This window comes from Oryx dammah, unplaced genomic scaffold, assembly GCF_014754425.2.
Source record: "Oryx dammah isolate SB20612 unplaced genomic scaffold, SCBI_Odam_1.1 HiC_scaffold_16, whole genome shotgun sequence".
Taxonomy (NCBI): Eukaryota; Metazoa; Chordata; class Mammalia; order Artiodactyla; family Bovidae; genus Oryx; species Oryx dammah.
Genome location: NW_024070200.1, coordinates 26,301,435 through 26,322,439, shown reverse-complemented (window position 1 = coordinate 26,322,439; position 21,005 = coordinate 26,301,435). Strand labels below are relative to the sequence as shown.

At 35.8% G+C, this 21,005-nt stretch overlaps 1 protein-coding gene across 2 annotated transcripts in view; it reads left to right on the top strand.

Annotated features, from left to right (window-relative positions):
- AKAP6 (A-kinase anchoring protein 6) overlaps window positions 1–21,005 on the top strand; it is a 389,020-nt gene that overhangs the window by 327,173 nt on the left and 40,842 nt on the right. For both annotated transcript variants that reach the window (XM_040257143.1, XM_040257142.1), the window contains exon 12: window positions 5,741–5,956. In XM_040257143.1, the coding sequence (XP_040113077.1) occupies window positions 5,741–5,956 (216 nt within the window). The remainder of the gene's footprint in view (window positions 1–5,740; window positions 5,957–21,005) is intronic.

Below are 21,005 nucleotides of genomic sequence, written 5' to 3'. Positions count from 1 at the left end.
CTTTCACGTATTGGAGAAGGAAATGGCAACCCACTCCAGTGTTCCTGCCTGGAGAATCCCAGGGATGGGGGAGCCTGGTGGGCTGCTGTCTCTGGGGTCACACAGAGTTGGACACGACTGAAGTGACTTAGCAGCAGCAGCAGCAGAGGTACCATCATAGCCTCTCATTTTTTGCATCTGCTGTACATTCTTCTCATACATTGGCTATAGGCATTAACATTATGGGATGCCTTGTAACTGCCAAACAGTCATCAAGGTTTTTATTACTATGTAAACTCTCTCAGAACAAAACTTCTATTTAATTTAGCGCAATGCCAAACATGTTAGTCATTAGTCGGTAAGTTACTTACTTGACAAAAATAACCAAAAGGTATAAAATCCCAAAATATAGTATTCAAACAATTAGCATTCTTAATTATATTAAAATTATGGAGATTATCAAGCAAATATAAATAATATAAAGTTATCACTGGCTGAAAACATATATTCATTGATTGATTCATTAATTTTTTTAGCCATTCAATAACAATTTTAAAAATAATTTATTTATTATTTCAATTAATAAAACTACACCAACATCACATTTGGCTCCATAATATGAGTAGTTTCAGCTATCAAAGAAACTCATGGAGCAGGTCAGGAGAGGAGAAAACCCCCAGATAAACCAAAACACCCCTTTGTACCACCATTAGTGGATTGAAAATCATATTGCAAGTTTGTAAGTGTAAAACAAATACCTTCATTCTGTCGACAGCTCTCTTGTAACATGTCCAAGAAGATATGTTTAAAGGGTTGGTGAACTGTAAAGGAAAAAACAACTTAGGAATTTTGATTTTTGCTTATGTACTTCTCAACTTTGATAACAAATTGACTTTTAAAGTAACATGAAGAAACTGAGTAGAAATGTAAAATAAGCAAATAAAGTAAGTTATTAGAGACTTAAAAGTATCACACCAAACTATATTCCAACAATCAGATTCTGAAGTGATACTAAGACAATGACCTCCATACTAACAAAGGTAGCTCTTTAGGAAAAAAATGACTAAAGATTACCAAATAATAATGATAACTAAATATAAAGGCATTTGGAATCTTTTTCTGTTGGACATGTTGATTATTCTCCTTTATATTTATATTCTCTTTCCCACTTCTTCCCTTTCTACTTTTCTGAGAAGACAATGTGATTATGCTTAGGAACCAACATTATCTCATTGGATATTAAGGACAATGCTTCAAACCTGGTGATAATGAAAAATCTTCCAAATTTTTCTTTTTGTAAATTAAAATGGTAAACTTTAAGTATAGTTGGTTTACAATATTGCATTAATCTGCTGTATAGAAAAGTGATTCAGTTATATATTTATGTGTATATATATATATATATGCATCTTTTTAAAATATTATTTTCCATTATGGTTTAACATAGGATACTGAATATAGTTCTCTGTGCTATGTAGTATAACTGTTGTTTATCCATTCGATGTATAATAACTTAAATCTGCTAACCATAACCTCCCCCTCCATCCCTCCCCTACACACTCCCCTTGGCAGCCACCAATCTGTTCCCTATGTCTATGAGTCTGTTTCATAGATAGGTTCATTTATGTCATATTTTAGATTCCACATATCAGTGAAATAAATATTTCATTTATCTATAAGTGAAATAGACAAATAATTATATTTGTCTTTCTCTTTCTGACTTATGTCACTTAGTATGATAATCTCTGGTTGCATCCATGTTACTGCAAAGGGCATTATTTCATTATTTTTTATGACTGAATAATATTCCACTGTAGATATGTACTGCATCATTTTGTCCATTCATCTGTCAATGGACATTTAGATTGTTTCCATGTCTTGGCTATTGTGAGCAGAACCTCAGGCTTCTCTGGTGGCTCAGTAGTAAAGAATCCGCTTACAGTGCAGGAGAATAGGAGATGTGAGTTCAATCCCTGGATCAGGAAGATCCCCTAGGGAAGGGAATGGCAACCCACTCCCATATTCTGGCCTGGAGAATCCCATCAACAGGAAACTGGCGAGCTACCCTCCATAGGATTGCAAAGAGTTGGACACAACTGAAGTGACTTAGCACGCATGCATGCATGAACCTAGGGAGGCATGTGCCCTTTTGGATTAGAGTTTGTCTGCATATGTGCCTGGAGTGGTTATTTTTGGATCATATGTTAATTCTATTTTTAGTGTTTTGGTGAACTTCCACACTGTTTTCCATAGTTCCTGCACCAGTTTACATTCCCACCAACAATGTAGGAGGGTTCCCTTTTCTCCATATCTTCTCCAGAATTTATTTTTAACTTTTTATACTGGATTATAAATATAATTGATTAACAGTATTGTGTTAGTTTCAGGTATACAGCAAAAAGACTTCCAGACTTAGAGAACAAACTCATGGTTACTAGGAAAGAAATGTGAGAGGAAGGGATAGTTGAGGAGTTTGGGACTGACATGTACACACTGTGATATTTAGAATGGATAACCAACATGGGCTTACTATATAACACAGGGAACTTTGCTCAGTATTATGTAACAACCTAAATGGGAGAAAGTTTGAAAAATAATAGATACACCTGTATGTGTAACAAAACCTTCCAGATTTTTCCATTCTTTACTTCCTTTTCCAGGGGCTCCATTCTCTCTTTTCTCCAACATACCTGGTACTCCCAGTGTCCCAGACTACTGCTACTGGACCTTCTGTCCTTGTAACCTCAACTACCCGACTTGGACAATCTGGCTCACATTGTTTCCCTGATTTCATGGCTCCTCTGATAGCAACCTGCACAAACTTCTGTTAGCACTTACCTCTGTATCATTCTTGGTACCATACTTATTTGTTTAGTCCATTTCCAGTAGACTTTTGGTTCTTGAGAGTGGGAACAGTAACTTGCTCTTTTTTTTGATGCCTCCATGCCTGAAATAATGCCTAGCAGATGCAAGGTACAATACACATTTGAGGAGGTCTGGAGGCAGGCATGAGTTCCTCTTGTTTCTGAGACTTACTTAGATTGCTTAGCTTGGGTTTCTGTTTTAAAGTGCTTTTCTCTAAAAATGTAAGCCAAAGATAGTTATAATAATCATTTTGTTCCTATGTAGTTATATTTAACATTTCTCTATACATAGTTTATCATAGAAATAGTGTGAACTCTACTGATTCTAAGAAACATTGCCAGCAAATGCACTGATTTTATTTAGTATGTGTTTGTGATTATAAATAAATATGTATATTTTAATGGTTGACATGGAAATACATTTATGTAAAAGAATGTAATTTTATCTGTTATATCTCTTAGATGTAATAAATTACTGAAAAATATGTTTCCATGTAAAATTCTCAGTGTTCCTCTCTCTCCTCTTTAAAGTAGTGTTATTTCTGAAGTGTGCATACAGGATAAATTATTAATCTAGAATATATACTGAGTTCTTTGGATATTTAAATTTTTTAAATTTGCAGAATTATAGAGACATAAAAACCTGATATTAAGTGTCAACAATTTTTAAGAACACCTAACACATGGTTTAAAACCCATCAACTGACTGGGGTTCAGATGTGGAGTGAGGATCATCTGGATACTTAAATACTGGATACATTCTAGATTCATATTGAAAGTTACGGTTAATCAGCTTTATGAAAATTTCCCCTAGCCACCTCACATGTCCTGTTTCAGAACTGTGAAAACACCTGTGAGATGAATAAAGCCTGTTTGGGCTGCTTTGTAAATACCACCTAATGCGGCTGTGCTGACTAACACCACACATACATTTACTGCCATCCCTGGCAAATTCTCATTCAGCTAAGAAACATCAGGACTCTTTGTTGGCTGTAGAAATGCAGTTATTATTTTAGGCAACTTAAAAGAGAATTTTGCAAGATTCAGTTTGGCAGCATGGAACATCTCTTTTGATTTTCTAGCCCCCGCCCTTTTTTTAACAAATTAATGACAAGCACAAACAAAATGCAAAATCTTCTATATATATATTCATAGACCTCTTTTGAAGCAATCCCAGTTGGCTATATTATTATGTCATCTTGAAGTGTAGAACTTTGGGCAAAAAACTGACATATTAAGTGGACTTAATAGTTTGACTTGCTCAACAGTTGTTCTAGAGCAAGAGAGCAAATTGAAGGGTATGTGTGTATGTGTGAGAGAGAGAGAGTGAAATAGAGGGAAGGAGAGAAAGCATGTAAAAGAGAAAGTCAGCAGAATTGGAGGAGGAGATGGAAACAATGCCTGTTGCTTTGGTAGACTCTTTAAGTTTTATCTTTGATTGTGTAGGAGTTTCTCTCCATTCAGCATTGAGCTAATGAATAGTGTCAGTAAAGAAATTTGTCAGACCTGGTGGTTCTATCAGCAGTTATATAAGGAAAATAGTAATGAACCCTAGGAAAATAAATAAGGCTAAGTTCAAGAAACATAACTGAAAATGCTGTACTGGTATAAATTGCATAATAAAATTCCTGGTCATATTTTGCTATAAATAGAGGTGTGGGAATTTGTCATTCTCCTTATTTAAAATTCAGAAATATTAAAGGTACAGGGTTCTCTCATTACAGAAATAATAGAATTCCAGCTATTACTGAGTTAGGGTCGTTTAAATGGCTATAGCATGTATTATATCAATAAATGGAACATCTGTATGAAACGTCCACCTGCTGATCTACTACCACTCTGTGCACATTTCAGTGAACTGCACTTAATCATTTTAAGACTTCTTCTAATGAAGCCTTATCTAGATTAACATTTTAAGCACAAATACTTTCAGGCATTAAAACTCTAGCACTAAATTAAATTGCATTGTCTTGTTTACCCTTGTTGATTAATAAGCAATCTGTTAACTGTTAGAGCAGTCCAATTGTAGCAGTAGAGGGAGGTTAGTAATTCAGGGATGTTTGTGGATATAATCATCATTTCTCCTGAAGGCTTTGAATTAGAATATCACTTACACACTATCCGTAGGCAAAGAAAAGATACAATTTTTTAAGACATGTTTGCCCACTCTTTTGCTTGAATCATTCAGCTTAGGGTCACTGCAGCAATACAAATGCTTCTGGGGGCAAAATGTTACTTTGATGCATGCATATCCTTCTTAAATAGTGTGAATGTCTATTAAGAGAAACACAGCAACTAACAAATAATGCAATAATCATCCTGTATCCTAATTTCTGTTTTCAAAACATTATTGCTTTGTTAATCAAGTTTCGGAAGAGAAATGTTGCTTACCATATTTTTTCAAATAATAGCTGTTATATATCAGTTTTTTTGCAATCTTATTTAACTTATTTCCAGTCCGTAGAAAAATAAACTTTTAGCTGCAGAGAATCTAGGAGAAAATTTGGAAATATCCCATTTATTTTGGAGGACTTTTCTGTCTTTTGTGTTTTCTATGACCTTGAAGCAAAGCATGGCAATCTGTTTGGCATTCATATAACCTAAATGATTTATTTCATTAAGGTAATCACCTAGGTATCAAAGACGGACCCAACATTTTAGATGTAGAAATAAGTTTAAAAAGAGGGGGAACGGAGGAGAAGAATGAGATGAAGCAAAAATCACTTGGGTAGAAGATATGCAATCCAAAAGTAACTCCAGAGGCCTTAGTGTCCCATTTATTCGTGGTTGAGCATATCCCTACAATTTAAAATTATGATGGAAGAGGATGTTGTATGTTTAAGGGAACTCTGTCCTGTAAATAAATGCTCACGGAGCGGTCCCTCTTTGCATTGCAGTCCCTCTGTCGTGAAATCAAGCAGCGACGTCGCGGAGTGGCCTCCATCCTGCGTTTATGCCAACATCTTCTTGATGACCGGGAGACCTGCAACCTGAATGCAGACCACCAGCCCATGCAGCTGATCATTGTAAATCTTGAAAGAAGGTGGGAAGCCATTGTCATGCAAGCCGTCCAGTGGCAAACACGGCTGCAAAAGAAGATGGGAAAGGAATCCGTGAGTGAGAGTTTCTTTTTCAAATCATGATGCTCTCTCATTTTTCTCAGAAAAACATTCTTTCAGGACTTGGAAAATATGTTCCTCTTAACAGTGCTTTTGCTAACTAAAGGAATAGTCATCTCCAACCTCTAAAAGAAACTCCATTTATCATAACACAGAGATTCATTTGCCTAGTAGTAAGATGAATTTTAGTCTCATTGTCTTTTAGAGAAATCATATGGAGACTTCACTTAACTTTACCAAACTAAGCCATTAATTCTTTCAATCATTCCTTCACCAACAACATTGCTAATCATACAATACACCATGAAGGTTTTGCTGGGAGACAGCTTACCACTCTCAGGGCTTATAGAGCTGTGTGTATGCTCTACAGACAAGGCAGTGAACTAAAGTGTGCCACTTGCCTTTTCTTTCCAGGATAGGAATTCACACTGTCCATATGTAAAACAGTCTCCATTGTTCCTGCTTAGAGCTCCTTCAAATAGAGATGCGTTGCTGAGAACTAGCAAGTTTCCTCTGAGAGTTTTAATGCAGTGCTCAAGGCAGAGGTGTGGACTGCTTTTAAGAATTTTCCAAACTGACTGTAAACTCAGGCTATTGCTAGATGAAGGAAAAATATATAACTAGCGTTGTTTTATTATAATATGGAATACGCACTTATCCAGAAAACCATATCCTTAAGGGAAAGGATTTATAGATGAAAAGATTACATTCCCCAAAGGACCTTGAAGTTAGCGTCTGTTAGTTCAAGGCCTAATTCTCATGTTTGACGTACATAAGTGAAATACACAGATACATACGTATATAGATAGAATGGAAAATTTTTCTTGTGTGTTTATATCATCAGTTCTATGTTTTCAGAGAGTCCAAGATTCAAAATGGAAAAATACTGCCACTGAATCAAATGTTGCCACTGAAAACCAGTCTTCTCCTATGAATTCTAATTTTAACAAAGCGTTAGTATTTGCTATCTGATGTGTCTGTCGTTGGGAACTGGGAACAGGAGGGACAGTGAATCAGTAAGACTTCTCACTCTTTCTGCAACTGTAGTTACGCTGAGTCTAGGGGATGATTTTATCATTAATAGCTCACGTCAATTGTTGTGTGCTGAAGTTGCTACATTTCTTAAGATGTCCAAGTTATTACCAGCAATCAGATTCTATATAATTGGATGTCTTTTCTTAAAATGACCTGTCTGTTGTGAAACTATTTAGTTAGAGTTCTTTCTTTTCTTTCTTCCTTTTTTGTAAAAGAGGTTATTTTTTATCTATAGTTTGAAACATCTAAGCATAGTAGTGACCATAATAAAGTTTACATAAAAACCAGTTGCCCCTGGAGAAGCTCTAACATTAGAAGCATTCAGGCTGCTTTGGAGGAGACAGAACTATTTCTTTGGAGATTTACTTGAAATCATATGATCAGGGATGCAGGAGTGGACCTCTGCAGACTAGCTGTGGACATTTTTATCCTACTTCTGTGGTATAGGTAAGCTTTAGCTTTGAAATATTGGCTGCTTTTTAGAGGCTCAAGCTACTACAGAGAGGTAGATAAACATTACAGGTGGAGCAAATCTCCCCTTTTCTGTAGGCTGAATGCTGGACGTGTAGGTTTTCTGGAATCCTGAGGTAGCAAATAAGGTCCTCTGTGCTAAACAAGTTGACAGTCCCTTGAGAAAGGGAGAGAAGAGTAGCAAGCGGCACTAATATCAACAAGGCAGTGAATACCATGTACCTCAAAATGTTGGAACTATTTCTGACTTCTTTCTGATCTCTGTTGGTTGGGTAAAGAGTCCAGGTTGCTTTGTTGAGCAAACAAGTATTTCACCCATGTGGAGGCTGCCTTTGAAGAGACTCAGAAGCCTCTAAGTGGTCTGTTTCTTTTTCATCCTGTGTCGCTGCGCCTATGCCATCCTCTACTGTGCACAGGAACGTTCAGTGCTGTATTTCCAGGGTCTGGGACATACCCGCATATAGTAGATTTTAATAGACATTTGCTAAATAAATGAACACACTCTTTTATTTCATAATATTCTTTCATTCTGGCATTTGGTCTAGAGTTACTATATGAAGTCTCAGTGTTCATATTCTCAAAAAAATGGCTTTGAGTATGATGTTCCTATTTGAGTATTTCACTTTCATGAGATCACCAAGCAGATGACTTTTAACCTTTGTTCTTGAAGGTAGGGTCAGTTTTTCCAGGTTCTAAGATACAATGTGAAGTCCCCGTGGTATTCTCTTTTCTTCAAGTTATTTCTGAAGGAAATTCTCTATGAGGTATTGAATGAAGTCATTCTGAAAGTGCAGGCTAGGTTCTGGCACTTAGAATTAGAGGCTCTAACTCTGTCTCTGTATTGTAGAATTTTCTTAATCAGTCATTTTGGAAATAGCTTGTGTAAGAGATGTCACCTAATCATCTGTCCAGTACTCCTCATTTTTTACGTCACCTCTATTTGTGTGATAATTTAATTACTGTTGATCTTCTCCACTAGTCTGAAGAAAACAGCCACATTTCAGTTTCTCCTCACCTTTACATTCCTAAAAATCCCACAGCGTGTAGGACTTAACAGGTACTCTAGAATTTGTTAAACAAATGAATTTTCTCTAAGTGATACTCAATAATAATCAGTGTTAGAGATTGATAGGTAAGACCTCTTCCTTTTCCAGAAAATATGTAGTTAATGCAAATATACAAAGAACAATAATGCTAGGTCTCTTGAGAGAATTACTGGCTTCAAGTTTATAATTAATATTGACAAAATATGGAAAATCTTTCCTTAATATTCAGAAAAATTCAGATAAAAGTAAAAATGTCAATTAAGTAAGCTTCTCTAATTCTCCTAACTAGGTAAACAGTTCTCTCTCTCTTTTTAACTGGAAGAAAGCAAGAGATCTTTTATTAAATTCTGGGAGTTAAAACAGACAAAACTCAAAAGCATCTTTTTCACTTATCATCGAGATTTGAAATTACATAATTATTTGAACAACTCCACTTTGTTCCTTCTACATTCAAGCTCTTTTCACAGACTTACTTTGGATTATTTTGTGTTACTTATAAAAATAATCTCCGTGTATACTTTTTATACTGTAATACTAATTTTCATTTAAATTGTACGTTTTTATTTATCATCTCCTCTTTTTTTTCTTTATGAACTAAAGAAGCTTGAATTTTGTTGCCTTGACTTTTATATGATTAAGGCTTTACATTTTGGTCAACAGTACCATCTGCCTGTATTACCTTAGAGTATCCCATTTTCCAAAATATTGTTCTAAATTTGTGATGTATTTATTATAGAGGACTAAGATTTTTATTATTTGAACAGTTTGAATTTCACTTCCTACAACAGATACAAATTAAAATATATGAGACAATCCATGAAAACAATACAAATCCATATCAGTATAAATCTACTCAGAATAATCTATAATAATTTACAAATCCAGTCAGAATAATCTTTAGCAAGGGGAAGATAACTCCTTCAGTTCAGTCACTCGGTCGTGTCTGACTCTTTGCAACCCCATGGATTACAGCATGCCAGGTTTCCCTGTACAACATCAACTCCCAGAGCTTACTTAAGACAGGTCCATCAAGTCAGTGATGCCATCCAACCATCTCATCCTCTGTCGTCCCCTTCTCCTCTGCCTCCAATCTTTTCCAGCATCAGGATCTTTTCCAATGAGTCAGTTCTTTGCATCAGGTGGACAAAGTATTGGGGTTTCAGCTTCAGCATCAGTCCTTCCAATGAACACCCAGGACTGATCTCCTTTAGGATGGACTGGTTAGATCTCCTTGCAGTCCAAGGAACTCTCAAGAGTCTTCTCCACCACCACAGTTCAAAAGCATCAGTTCTTCAGTGCTCAGCTTTCTTCATAGTCCAACTCTCACATCCATACATGACTACTGGAAAAACCATAGCTTTGACTAAAGGAACCTTTGTTGGCAAAATAATGTCTCTGCTTTTTAGTATGCTATCTAGGTTAGTCATAACTTTTCTTCCAAGGAGCATGTGTCTTTTAATTTCATGGCTGCAGTTACCATCTGCAGTGATTTTGGAGCCCACCAAAATAAAGTCTGTCACTGTTTCCATTGTTTCCCCATCTATTTGGCATGAAGTGATGCTGTAAGAGCAATATTGCATAGGAACCTGGAATGTTAGGTCCATGAATTGAGGCAAATTGGAAGTGGTTAAACAGGAGATGGCAATTGACATTTTAGGAATCAGCAAACTAAAATAGACTGGAATGGGTGAATTTAACTCAGATGACCATTATGTCTACTACTGTGGGCAAGAATCCCTTAGAAGAAATGGAGTAGCCATCATAGTCAACAAAAAAGTCCGGAATGCAGTACTTGGATGCAATCTTAAAAATGACAGAATGATCTCTGTTCATTTCCAAGGCAAACCATTCAGTATGACAGTAATCCAAGTCTATGCCCTGACCAGTTATGCTGAAGAAGGTGATGTTGAATGGTTCTATGAAGACTACAAGACCTTCTAGAACCAACACCCAAAAAAGATGTCCTTTTCATTAGAGGGGACTGGAATGCAAAAGTAGGAAGTCATAGGAGGAGTAGGAGTAACAGGCGAATTTGGCCTTGGAGCACAGAATGAAGCAGGGCAAAGGCTAACAGAGTTTTGCCAAGAGAACACACTGGTCATAGCAAACACCCTCTTCCAACAACACAAGAGAAGACTCTACACATGGACATCACCAGATGGTCAACACTGAAATCAGATTGATTATATTCTCTGCCCCAAAGATGGAGAAACTCTATACAGTAAGCAAAAACAAGACTGGGAGCTGACTGTGGCTCAGATCATGAACTTATTGCCAAATTCAGATTTAAACTGAAGAAAGTAGGTAAAACCACTAGACCATTCATGTATGACCTAAATCAAATCCTTTATGATTTTTTTTCCTTAAATTTTTTTAAAATTTTTTATATTTTTAAACTTATTTATTTTAATTGGAGGCTAATTACTTTACAATATTGTAGTGGTTTTTGCCATACATTGACATGAATCAGCCATGGGTGTACATGTGTTCCCCATCTTGAACCCCCCTCCCACTTCCCTCCCCATCCCACCCCTCAGGGTCATCCCAGCACACCAGCCCTGAGCACCCTGTCTCATGCATTGAACTTAGACTGGCAAATCCCTTATGATTATATGGTAATCCCTTATGATTGTATGGAAATTGATTAAAGCGATTAGATCTGATAGGATGCCTGAAGAACTATGGACGGAGGTTTGTGATACTGTACAGGAGGCAGGGATCAAGACCATCTCCAAGAAAAATAAATGCAAAAAGGCAAAATGGCTGTCTGAGGAGGCCTTACAAATAGCTGTGAATAGAGGAGAAGTGAAAGACAAAGGAGAAAAGGAAAGATATAGCCATTTGAATGAGAGTTCCAAAGAATAGCAAGGAGAGAGATAAGAAAGCCTTCTTCAGTGATCCATGCAAAGAAATAGAGGAAAACAATAGAATGGAAAAGTCTGGAGATAGCTTCAAGAGAATTAGAGATACCAAGGGAACATTTCATGCAAAGATGGGCACAATAATGGTCCAGAATTTGTATGGACCTAACAGAAGCAGAAGATATTAAAAAGGGGTGGCAAGAATACACAGAAGAACTATACAAAAAGATCTTCATGGCCCAGATAATCATGAACCTAGAACCAGACATTCTGGAATGTGAAATCAAGTGGGCCTTAGGAAGCATCAGTACGAGCAAAGCTAGTGGAGGTGATGGAATTCCAGGTGAGTTATTTCAAATCCTTAAAGATGATGCTGTGAAAGTGCTGCACTCATATGCCAGCAAATTTGGAAAACTCAGCAGTGGCCACAGGACTGGAAAAGGTCAGTTTTCATTCCAATCCCAAAGAAAGGCAATGCCAAAGATGCTCAAACTACCACACAATTGCACTCAGCTCACACGCTAGCAATGTAATGCTCAAAATTCTCCAAGCCAGGTTTCAACAATACATGAAACTTGAACTTCAGATGTTCAAATTGGATTTATAAAAGGCAGAGGAACCAGAGATCAAATTGAAAACATCTGTTGGATCATCTAAAAAGCAAGTGTTCCAGAAAAATATCTATTTCTGCTTTATTGACTATGCCAAAGCCTTTGATTGTGTGAATCACAATAAACTGTGGAACATTCTGAAAGAGATGGGAATACCAGACCACCTGACCACCACCTGACCTCACCTCTTGAGAAATCGATATGCAAGTTAGGAAGCAACAGTTAAAACTGGACATGGAACACAGACTGGTTCCAAATAGGAAAGGAGTATGTCAAGTATATTGTCACCCTGCTTGTTTAACTTATATGCAGAGTACATCATGAGAAATGTTGGGCTGTATGAAGCATAAGCTGTAGTCAAGATTGCCAGGAGAAATATCAATAACCTTTGATATGCAGATGACACCACCCTCATGGCAGAGAGTGAAGAAGAACTAAAGAACCTCTTGATAAAAGTGAAGGAGAAGAGTAAGAATGTTGGCTTAAAACTCAACATTCAGAAAACTAAGATCATGGCATCTGGTCCCATCACTTCATGGCAAATAGATGGGGAAACAATGGAAACAGTGACAGACTTTATTTTTTGGGGCTCCAAAATCACTGCAGACAGTGACTGCCGCCATGAAATTAAAAGACTCTTGCTCCTTGGAAGAAAAGTTATGAGTAACATAGATAGCATACTAAAAAGCAGAGACATTACTTTGCCAACAAAGGTCTCTTTAGTCAAAGCTATGGTTTTTCCAGTAGTCATGTATGGATGTGAGAGTTGGACTATAAAGAAAGCTGAGCACTGAAGAACTGATGCTTTTGAACTGTGGTGGTGGAAAAGACTCTTGAGAGTTCCTTGGACTGCAAGGAGATCTAACCAGTCCATCCTAAAGGAGATCAGTCCTGGGTGTTCATTGGAAGGACTGATGTTAAAGCTGAAACTCCAATACTTTGTCCACCTGATGCAAAGAACTGACTCATTGGAAAAGACCCTGATGCTGGGAAAGATTGAAGGCAGAGGAGAAGGGGACGACAGAGGATGACATGGTTTGATGGCTTCACCAACTCAATGGACAGGAGTTTGAGTAAACTCCAGGTGATATACAGGGAGGCCTGGCATGCTGCAGTTCATGGGGCTGCAAAGAGTTAGACATGACTAAGCAACTGAACTGAACTGATCAGACCGGATGCCATGATCTTAATTTTTGGAATGTTGAGTTTTAGGCCAGCTTTTTCACTCTCCTCTTTCACTTTCATCAAGAGGCTCTTTAGTTCTTCTTTGAACTTTAGTTCTTCTAAAAGCGTCTTTTAATTTTAATTCTGCCATAAGAGTCATGCCATCTGCGTATCTGAGGTTATTGATATTTCTCCAGGCAATCTTGATTCCAGCTTGTGCTTCATTCTTGATAACTCCTTGATGGAAGCCATAGACCTCTTCCTCTAAAAAGATATAGGCAGTCTTCCACATCCAGCCAGGATAGGGTAAAGGATCAGTATCCTTATACTTGAAATAATTTAAAAACTGGACAGAAACCAGAATTTCAAGACCTTGAATACCAGGCAGTGAAGAGATGTGAAATGATTGAAGTGATACTATGGTTACTCAAATTTCTGCCTAGAGAGAATTTCCAGGTCGCTGTGTACATAGAAGAAATCCTTGCATAGCCTGCATTCTCCCTGGATTGAGAAGACAAGTCTGGGAGTCCGATGAGGATAGGGCAGCTACAATTGCTACAGGCATATAACAGAGAGGAGAGACCTGCACGGAGAGATGGCTCTAGAGCTATAAGAGCAATCCTCTTAAGTCTTCAGAGATGGAACCCCCTGAAAAAATTAGAAGTAACAATCCGTGAAGCTCACACACAGCTGGGAATAGTTCCTTTTCCTATCAGTCACAGTAGAAACCCTTATCAATCACAGGGCCTGTGACAGAGTACTAAGAACAGTTTTGCATTTGTAATGCAAATTAGACTAAATGCTGTGTGTGTGTGTGTGTGTGTGTGTGTATGCACACGCACATGCTCAGTTTCTTCCTACTCTTTGTGACCCCATGGAGTGTAGCCTACTAAGCTCTTCTTTCCCAGTAAGAATACTGGAATAGGATGCCATTTTCTCCTCCAGGGGATCTTCCTGACCCAGTGATCAAACCTGTGTCTTCTGCATTGACAGGTGGGTTTTTAATCACTGAGCCACTTGGGAAGTCTTGCCCAATGAAACCAATACAGTATTGTAAAGTAAAAATAAATAAATAAATAAATAATAAACAGCGGGGAAAAAAAAAACTGAAAAGATCAAACTCTTTAAAAGTAATTTAAATATATCTCAGTACAATGCTCAAGAATGCTTATTGACATCTGAGTATCCAGCATCCAGTAAGGTAGAATTTGCAGTATCTGCCATCCAGTTAAAAGCTACCAGCATACATGTTTATTCCTATGGCTATTTCATGTTGATGTATGGCAGAAATCAAACCAATATTGTAAAGCAATTATCCTTCAATTAAAAATAAATAAATTCTTTTTAAAAAGCTACCAGCATGCAAAGAAGAAGTAAAATATATTTGATAATGAGGAGAAAAATTCAATCAATAGAAGCAGATACAGAAATGACAAATTATAGAGTTAATAAAGAACATTAAAAGTTATTTTACTTGCATTCCATATGTTCAAGGAACTAGAAAATATATTGAGCTTATTAAGGAGAGACATTGAAAATATCTGTCTAAAATCAAACTTCTACAGATGAAAACTATAATAACTGAGATGAAAAATACACTGGATAGTATTAGCAACCAATTAGACATTGCACAAGCAGCAATTTATAAATCCGAAAACATAACAATAGAAAGTGTCAGAAATGAAACAGCCAGGAAAAAAGCCAAAAAGATAGCATAAGTGAGCTGTGAGATAACTTCAGGCAGATTAGTATATATCTAATGGAATCATTAAATTCAAAAAAATTGAAATCATTTCAAGCATCTTTTCTGATCACAATGTGGTATTATTAGATGTCAACTATAGGAAAAAATATTAAAAATAAAAACATATGGAGGCTAAAAAACACTCTTCTGAATAACCATCAAATCACAGAAGACATCAAAGGAAATCAAAATGTGCATAGAAACAAATGAAAATGAAAAAATGACAACCTATGGGATTCAGTAAAAGCAGTGCTAAGCAAAAGGTTCATAGCAATACAAGCTTACCTCAAGAAACAAGAGAAAAATAAAATAAATAACCTAACTTTGCACCTAACACAACTAGAAAAAGAAGAAATGAAGAACCCCAGGGTGAGTAGAAGGAAAAAAAAAATCATAAAAATTAGGGCAGAAATAAATGAAAAAAGAATCAAAGGAGACTATAGCAAAAATCAACAAAACTAAAAGCTGGTTCTTTGAGAAGATAAATAAAATAGATAAACCATTAGCCAGATTCATCAGGAAAAAAAGGGAGAAAGAATCAAATCAACAAAATTATAAAGGAAAATGAAGAAATCACAGCAGACAACACAGAAATACAAAGGATCATAAGAGACTACTATCGGCAACTACATGCCAATGAAATGGACAACTTGGAAAAAATGGATGGATTCTTAAAAAAGTATAATCTTCCAAAACTGAACCAGGATGAAATAGAAAATCTTAACAGATTCATCATGAGCACGGAAATCCAAACTGTAATTAAAAAAAAAAAAATCTTCCAGCAAACAAAAGCCCAGGACCAGATGGCTTCACAGGCGAATTCTACAAAAAATTTAGAGACATGCTAACACCTATCCTACTCAAACTCTTCCAGAAAATTGCAGAGAAAGGTAAACTCCCAAACTCATTCTATGAGACCACCATCACTCTAACACCAAAACCAGAAAAAGATGCCACTAAAAAAGAAAACAGACCAATGTCACTGATGAACATAGATGCAAAAATCCTCAACAAAATTATAGCAAACAGAATCCAACAGCATATTAAAAAGATCATACATCATAACCAAGTGGGCTTTATCCCAGGGATGCAAGGATTCTTCAATATTCACAAATCAATCAATGTAGTATACCACAGTAACAAATTGAAAGATAAAAACCATATGATTATCTCAATAGATGCAGAGAAAGCCTTTGACAAAATTCAACACCCATTTATGATAAAAATTCTCCAGAAAGCAGGCATAGAAGAAACATACCTCAACATAATAAAAGCCATATATGATAAACTCACAGCAAACATTATTCCTAATGGTGAAAAATTGAAAGCATTTCCCCTAAAGTCAGGAACAAGACAAGGGTGCCCACTCTCAACACCACTATTCAACATAGTTTTGGAAATTTTAGCCACAGCAGTCAGAGAAGAAAAGGAAATAAAAGGAATCCAGATTGGAAAAGAAGAAGTAAAACTCTCACTGCTTGCAGATGACCTGATCCTCTACATAGAAAATGCTAAAGACTCCACCAGAAAATTACTAGAGCTAATCAATGAATATAGTAAAGTTGCAGGATATAAAATTAATACACAGATGGAGAAATATACCATGTTCATGGATTGGAAGAATCAATATAGTAAAAATGAATATACTACCAGAAACAATCTATAGATTCAGTGGAATCCTTATCAGGCTACCAATGGTATTTTTCACAGAACTAGAACAAATAATTTCACAATTTGTATGGAATTACAAAAAAACCTCGAATAGCCAAAGCAGTCTTGAGAAAGAAAAATGGAACTGGAGGAATCAACCTGCCTGACTTCAGACTATACTACAAAGCTACAGTCATCAAGACAATATGGTACTGGCACAAAGACAGAAATAGAGATCAATGGAACAAAAAGAAGGCTCAGAGATAAATCCACACACCTATGGACACCTTTTCTTTGACAAAGGGGGAAAGAATATACAATGGAGAAAAGACAATCTCTTTAACAAGTGGCACTGGGAAAACTGGTCAACCACCTGTAGAAGAGTGAAACTAGAACACTTTCTAACACCATACACAAACATAAACTCAAATTGGATTAAAGATCTAAATGTAAGACCAGGAGCTATAAAACTCCTAGTGGAGAACATAGGCAAAACACTCTCACAGCAGGATCCTCTATGACCCACCTCCCAGAGTAATGGAAATAAAAGAAAAAATAAACAAATGGGACCTAATTAAACTTAAAGGCTTTTGAACAATGAAAGAAAGTATAAGTAAGGTGAAAAGGCAGCCTTCAGAATGGGAGAAAATAATAGCAAATGAAGTAACTGACAAAGAATCTCAATAATATACAAGCAGCTCATGCAGCGTAATACCAGAAAAATAAATGACCCAATCAAAAAATGGGCCAAAGAACTAAACAGACATTTCCTCAAAGAAGACATACAGATGGCTAACAAACACATGAAAAGATGCTCAACATAACTCATTATCAGAGAAATGCAAATCAAAACCACAAATAAGTACCATCTCATGCCAGTCAGTATGGGCTTCCCAGATGGCTCAGAGGTTAAAGCATCTGCCCGCCATCTGGGAGACCTGGGTTCGATCTCTGGGTCAGGAAGATCCCCTGGAAAAGGAAATGGCAACCCACTCCAGTATTCTTGCCTGGAGAATCTCACGGACAGAGGAGCCTGGTGGGCTACAGTCCACAGGGTCGCAAAGAGTCGGACATGACTAAGCAACTTCACTTTCACTTTCACTTTCACAGCCACTATGGAGAACAGTGTGGAGAAAAAAACTGGAAATAGAACTGCCATACGACACAGCAATCCCACTGCTGGGCATACACACCAAGGAAAGCAGAATTGAAAGAGAAATGTGCACCCCAATGTTCTTCACAGCACTGTTTACAATATCTAGGACATGGAAGTAACCTAGATGTCCATTAGCAAATGAATGGATAAGAAAGTTATGATACATATACACAATAGAATATTACTCAGCTATTAAAAAGAACCCACTTGAATCAGTTCTAATGAGGTGGATGAAACTGGAGTCTATTATACAGAGTGAAGTAAATCAAAAAGAAAGACACCAATATAGTATATTAACACATATATATGTAATTTAGAAAGATGGAACAATGACCTTATATGTGAGACAGCAAAAGAGACACAGATAAAAGAAACAGACTTTTGGACTCTGAGGGAGAAGGCAAGGGTGGGATGATTTGAGAGAATAGCATTGAAACATGTATATTACCATATGTGAAACGGATGATCAGTCCAAGTTTGATGTATGAAACAAGGCATTCAAAGCCGGTGCACTTGGACAACCCAGAGGGATGGGATAGGGAGGGAGGTGGGAGGGGGTTCTGGATGGGGGGACACATGTACACCCGTGGCTGATTCATGTCAATGTATGGCAAAAACCACCACAATATTGTATAGTAATTAGCCTCCAATTAAAATAAAAAAAATTTTTTAAAAAGGAAAGAGAGGCAAACAATTTTTGAAGAAATAATGACCAGAATTTTCCAAATTTGATGAAGACTATAAACCCACAGATCCAGAATGTCAACAAGCTCTAAGCCCAGGAAACTTGAAAAAGACTACAACAGTGATAAGAAAAATATCTTCAAAGTATCTGGAATGGCCGGTGGGGAATACATTATATACAGAAGCGTAAGAAGAAAGAGTTATTGCATACATTTTTCAGAAATAATTAAAGTCAGAAGACAGTGGAACAACATTTTTAAAGTATTGGAAGAAAATAACCCAGAATTTCACACAGAAAATGCTCTTTCAAAAGTAAGACAAAAATAGTTTTCAGCTATCAAAACTTAAAAAAAAAAATCATCATCAAAAAACAATCAGCAGAACTGCCAGAAATGTTAAAGGAAATCCTTTCACAAAAAAAGCAAATGGTATCAGTAGAAGCCTGAGTCACAAAAAGAAACAAAAAGCACTGGAAACATTTATTGTGTGGATTAATATGAAATTTATTTCATCTTATTTAAATTTCTTTAAATGATAATAGGTTGTTGAAAGCAAGTGAACTCTGGGAGTTGGTGAAGGACAGGGAGGCCTGGCATGCTGCAGTTCATGGGGTTGCAAAGAGTCGGACACGACTGAGCGACTGAACTGAACTGAACTGAAGGGGTTTATTAATATAAGACATGTAGAAGTTAAATATATAACAAAAATATCACAAAGTCCAGGAAATAGAATTATACTTTTGTATATATGGTTCTTATATCAAGTGTAGTGGTATAGAATCACTTAAATATAGATAAAATATATACTCTGACTCTTTAAAAACAGAAGGGGCTATAAGAAATAGGTCAACAAAGGAAAGGAAATCATTTTTAAAAATCTCATACAAGGCAGAGAAAGAGGAAAACTGGGAGTGAAGAATAGATATAATTGATGAAAAATTGAACCAACTGCATCAATATTTTTGTTAAATATAAATGAATTAAAGACCTCAATTAAAAGGCAATAATTTCTAGTTTGCATAAAAAATCAAGACTGAACTGTATGATTCTATTTTAAGTATAAAGAAAAATCAAATTAAAAGTAAAATGATGGAAAAATATATATTAAACTAATACAATTAAAAGAGAGTTGGAGTGTCTACATTAATATTAAAACAATTAGAGTTCAGAGCAAATAATATTACAAGGTATAAAGAAGGATATTTCTTAATAAAATGTTAATTAATCAAGAGAACATGCCATTCATTACTAAATGTTTGTGCTCTAGGAACAAAACTTACAAATTCATAAATCCAAACTGACACAGTTACAAGAAGATAAGAATATACAATTTGGGGCAGAGAGTCCAATACTTTTCTCAATAATTGTTAGCACAAGTAGATGGAAAATCAGTAAGAATATTAAAAACTTGAATCATACCATAAATCAATTTGACCCAATTGACATTTAAAACACTCCATCCAATAATAGGAGAATATACACTCTTTTCAAGTGTACATAGGACATCTACCAAAATTGACTCTCTTCTGAGCTGTGGACAAGTCTCCGATTTTAAAAAATCCTTGTTATATCCTATTCTTGGACTATAATGGAATTAGTTTAGAGATAAATATTAGAAATATATTGGAGAAATCCTGAAATATTTGGAAACTAAATGCAAACTTATATATAATTCCTGGAACAAAGAAAAATGAAAAAGGGAAATTAGAGATTATTTTGAACTAAATAAAAATAAAAAATATTAAAATTTGTACCAACCAAAATTTGCCACCAAAATAATAACCTCAATTTTTACCTATGCAACTAGAGAAGGGCAGATTAAACACAAAGTAGAAGAATGGAAATAATAAAGTTTCAAGGAGAAATCACTGAAATTAAAAACAGAAAAAAACAATAGAAAAAAGTTTATGAGAAAAAAATTTTAGATTAGTGAAACTAATAAAGATCTAGAAGACTGAACAGGGACAGAGGAGAAAAAAATATCATTATCAGAAATAAGAGAAATCACTTCAGATTCTACTAATGTTGAATGAATATAAAGGAAATACTATGAATAGTTTTCTAACATTAAATTCAATTATTTAGATAAAATGTATAAATTCCTTAAAAGTTGCAGACTGTCAACATTTACTCAAAATGAAATACACAACCTGAATAGTTCCATATCTGCTACATGACCATTAGTTTAAAATGTCCTTATAAAGAGAATTCCAGGCCTTGATAGCTTTATGGGTAAATTCTCCCAAATAGAGAAGTAAGAAATTGTACTTATTTTGTGCAGAATCTTCCAGAAAATTGAACAGGAAGAAATACTTCCCAACTCAACATTAGTCAAAGATATTACAGGAAAACTACTGACCAATATCTCTCATGAATATAGAAAAGATTAAAATTTTATAAAATTATCAACAATATATAAAGTAGATAACACATTATGACCATGTGAGTTATAGAAATGCACAATAGCTTAACATATGACAAAGATCAATGTAATTCACTATAATCAAATAGAAAGGAAAACTATATCCCAATGGGTGCAGAAAAAGCATTTGCCAAAATCTAACATTCTTCCTGATATAAGCTCAGAATCCTAAGACTAAAGTAGGAGCTTCCTTAGCTTAA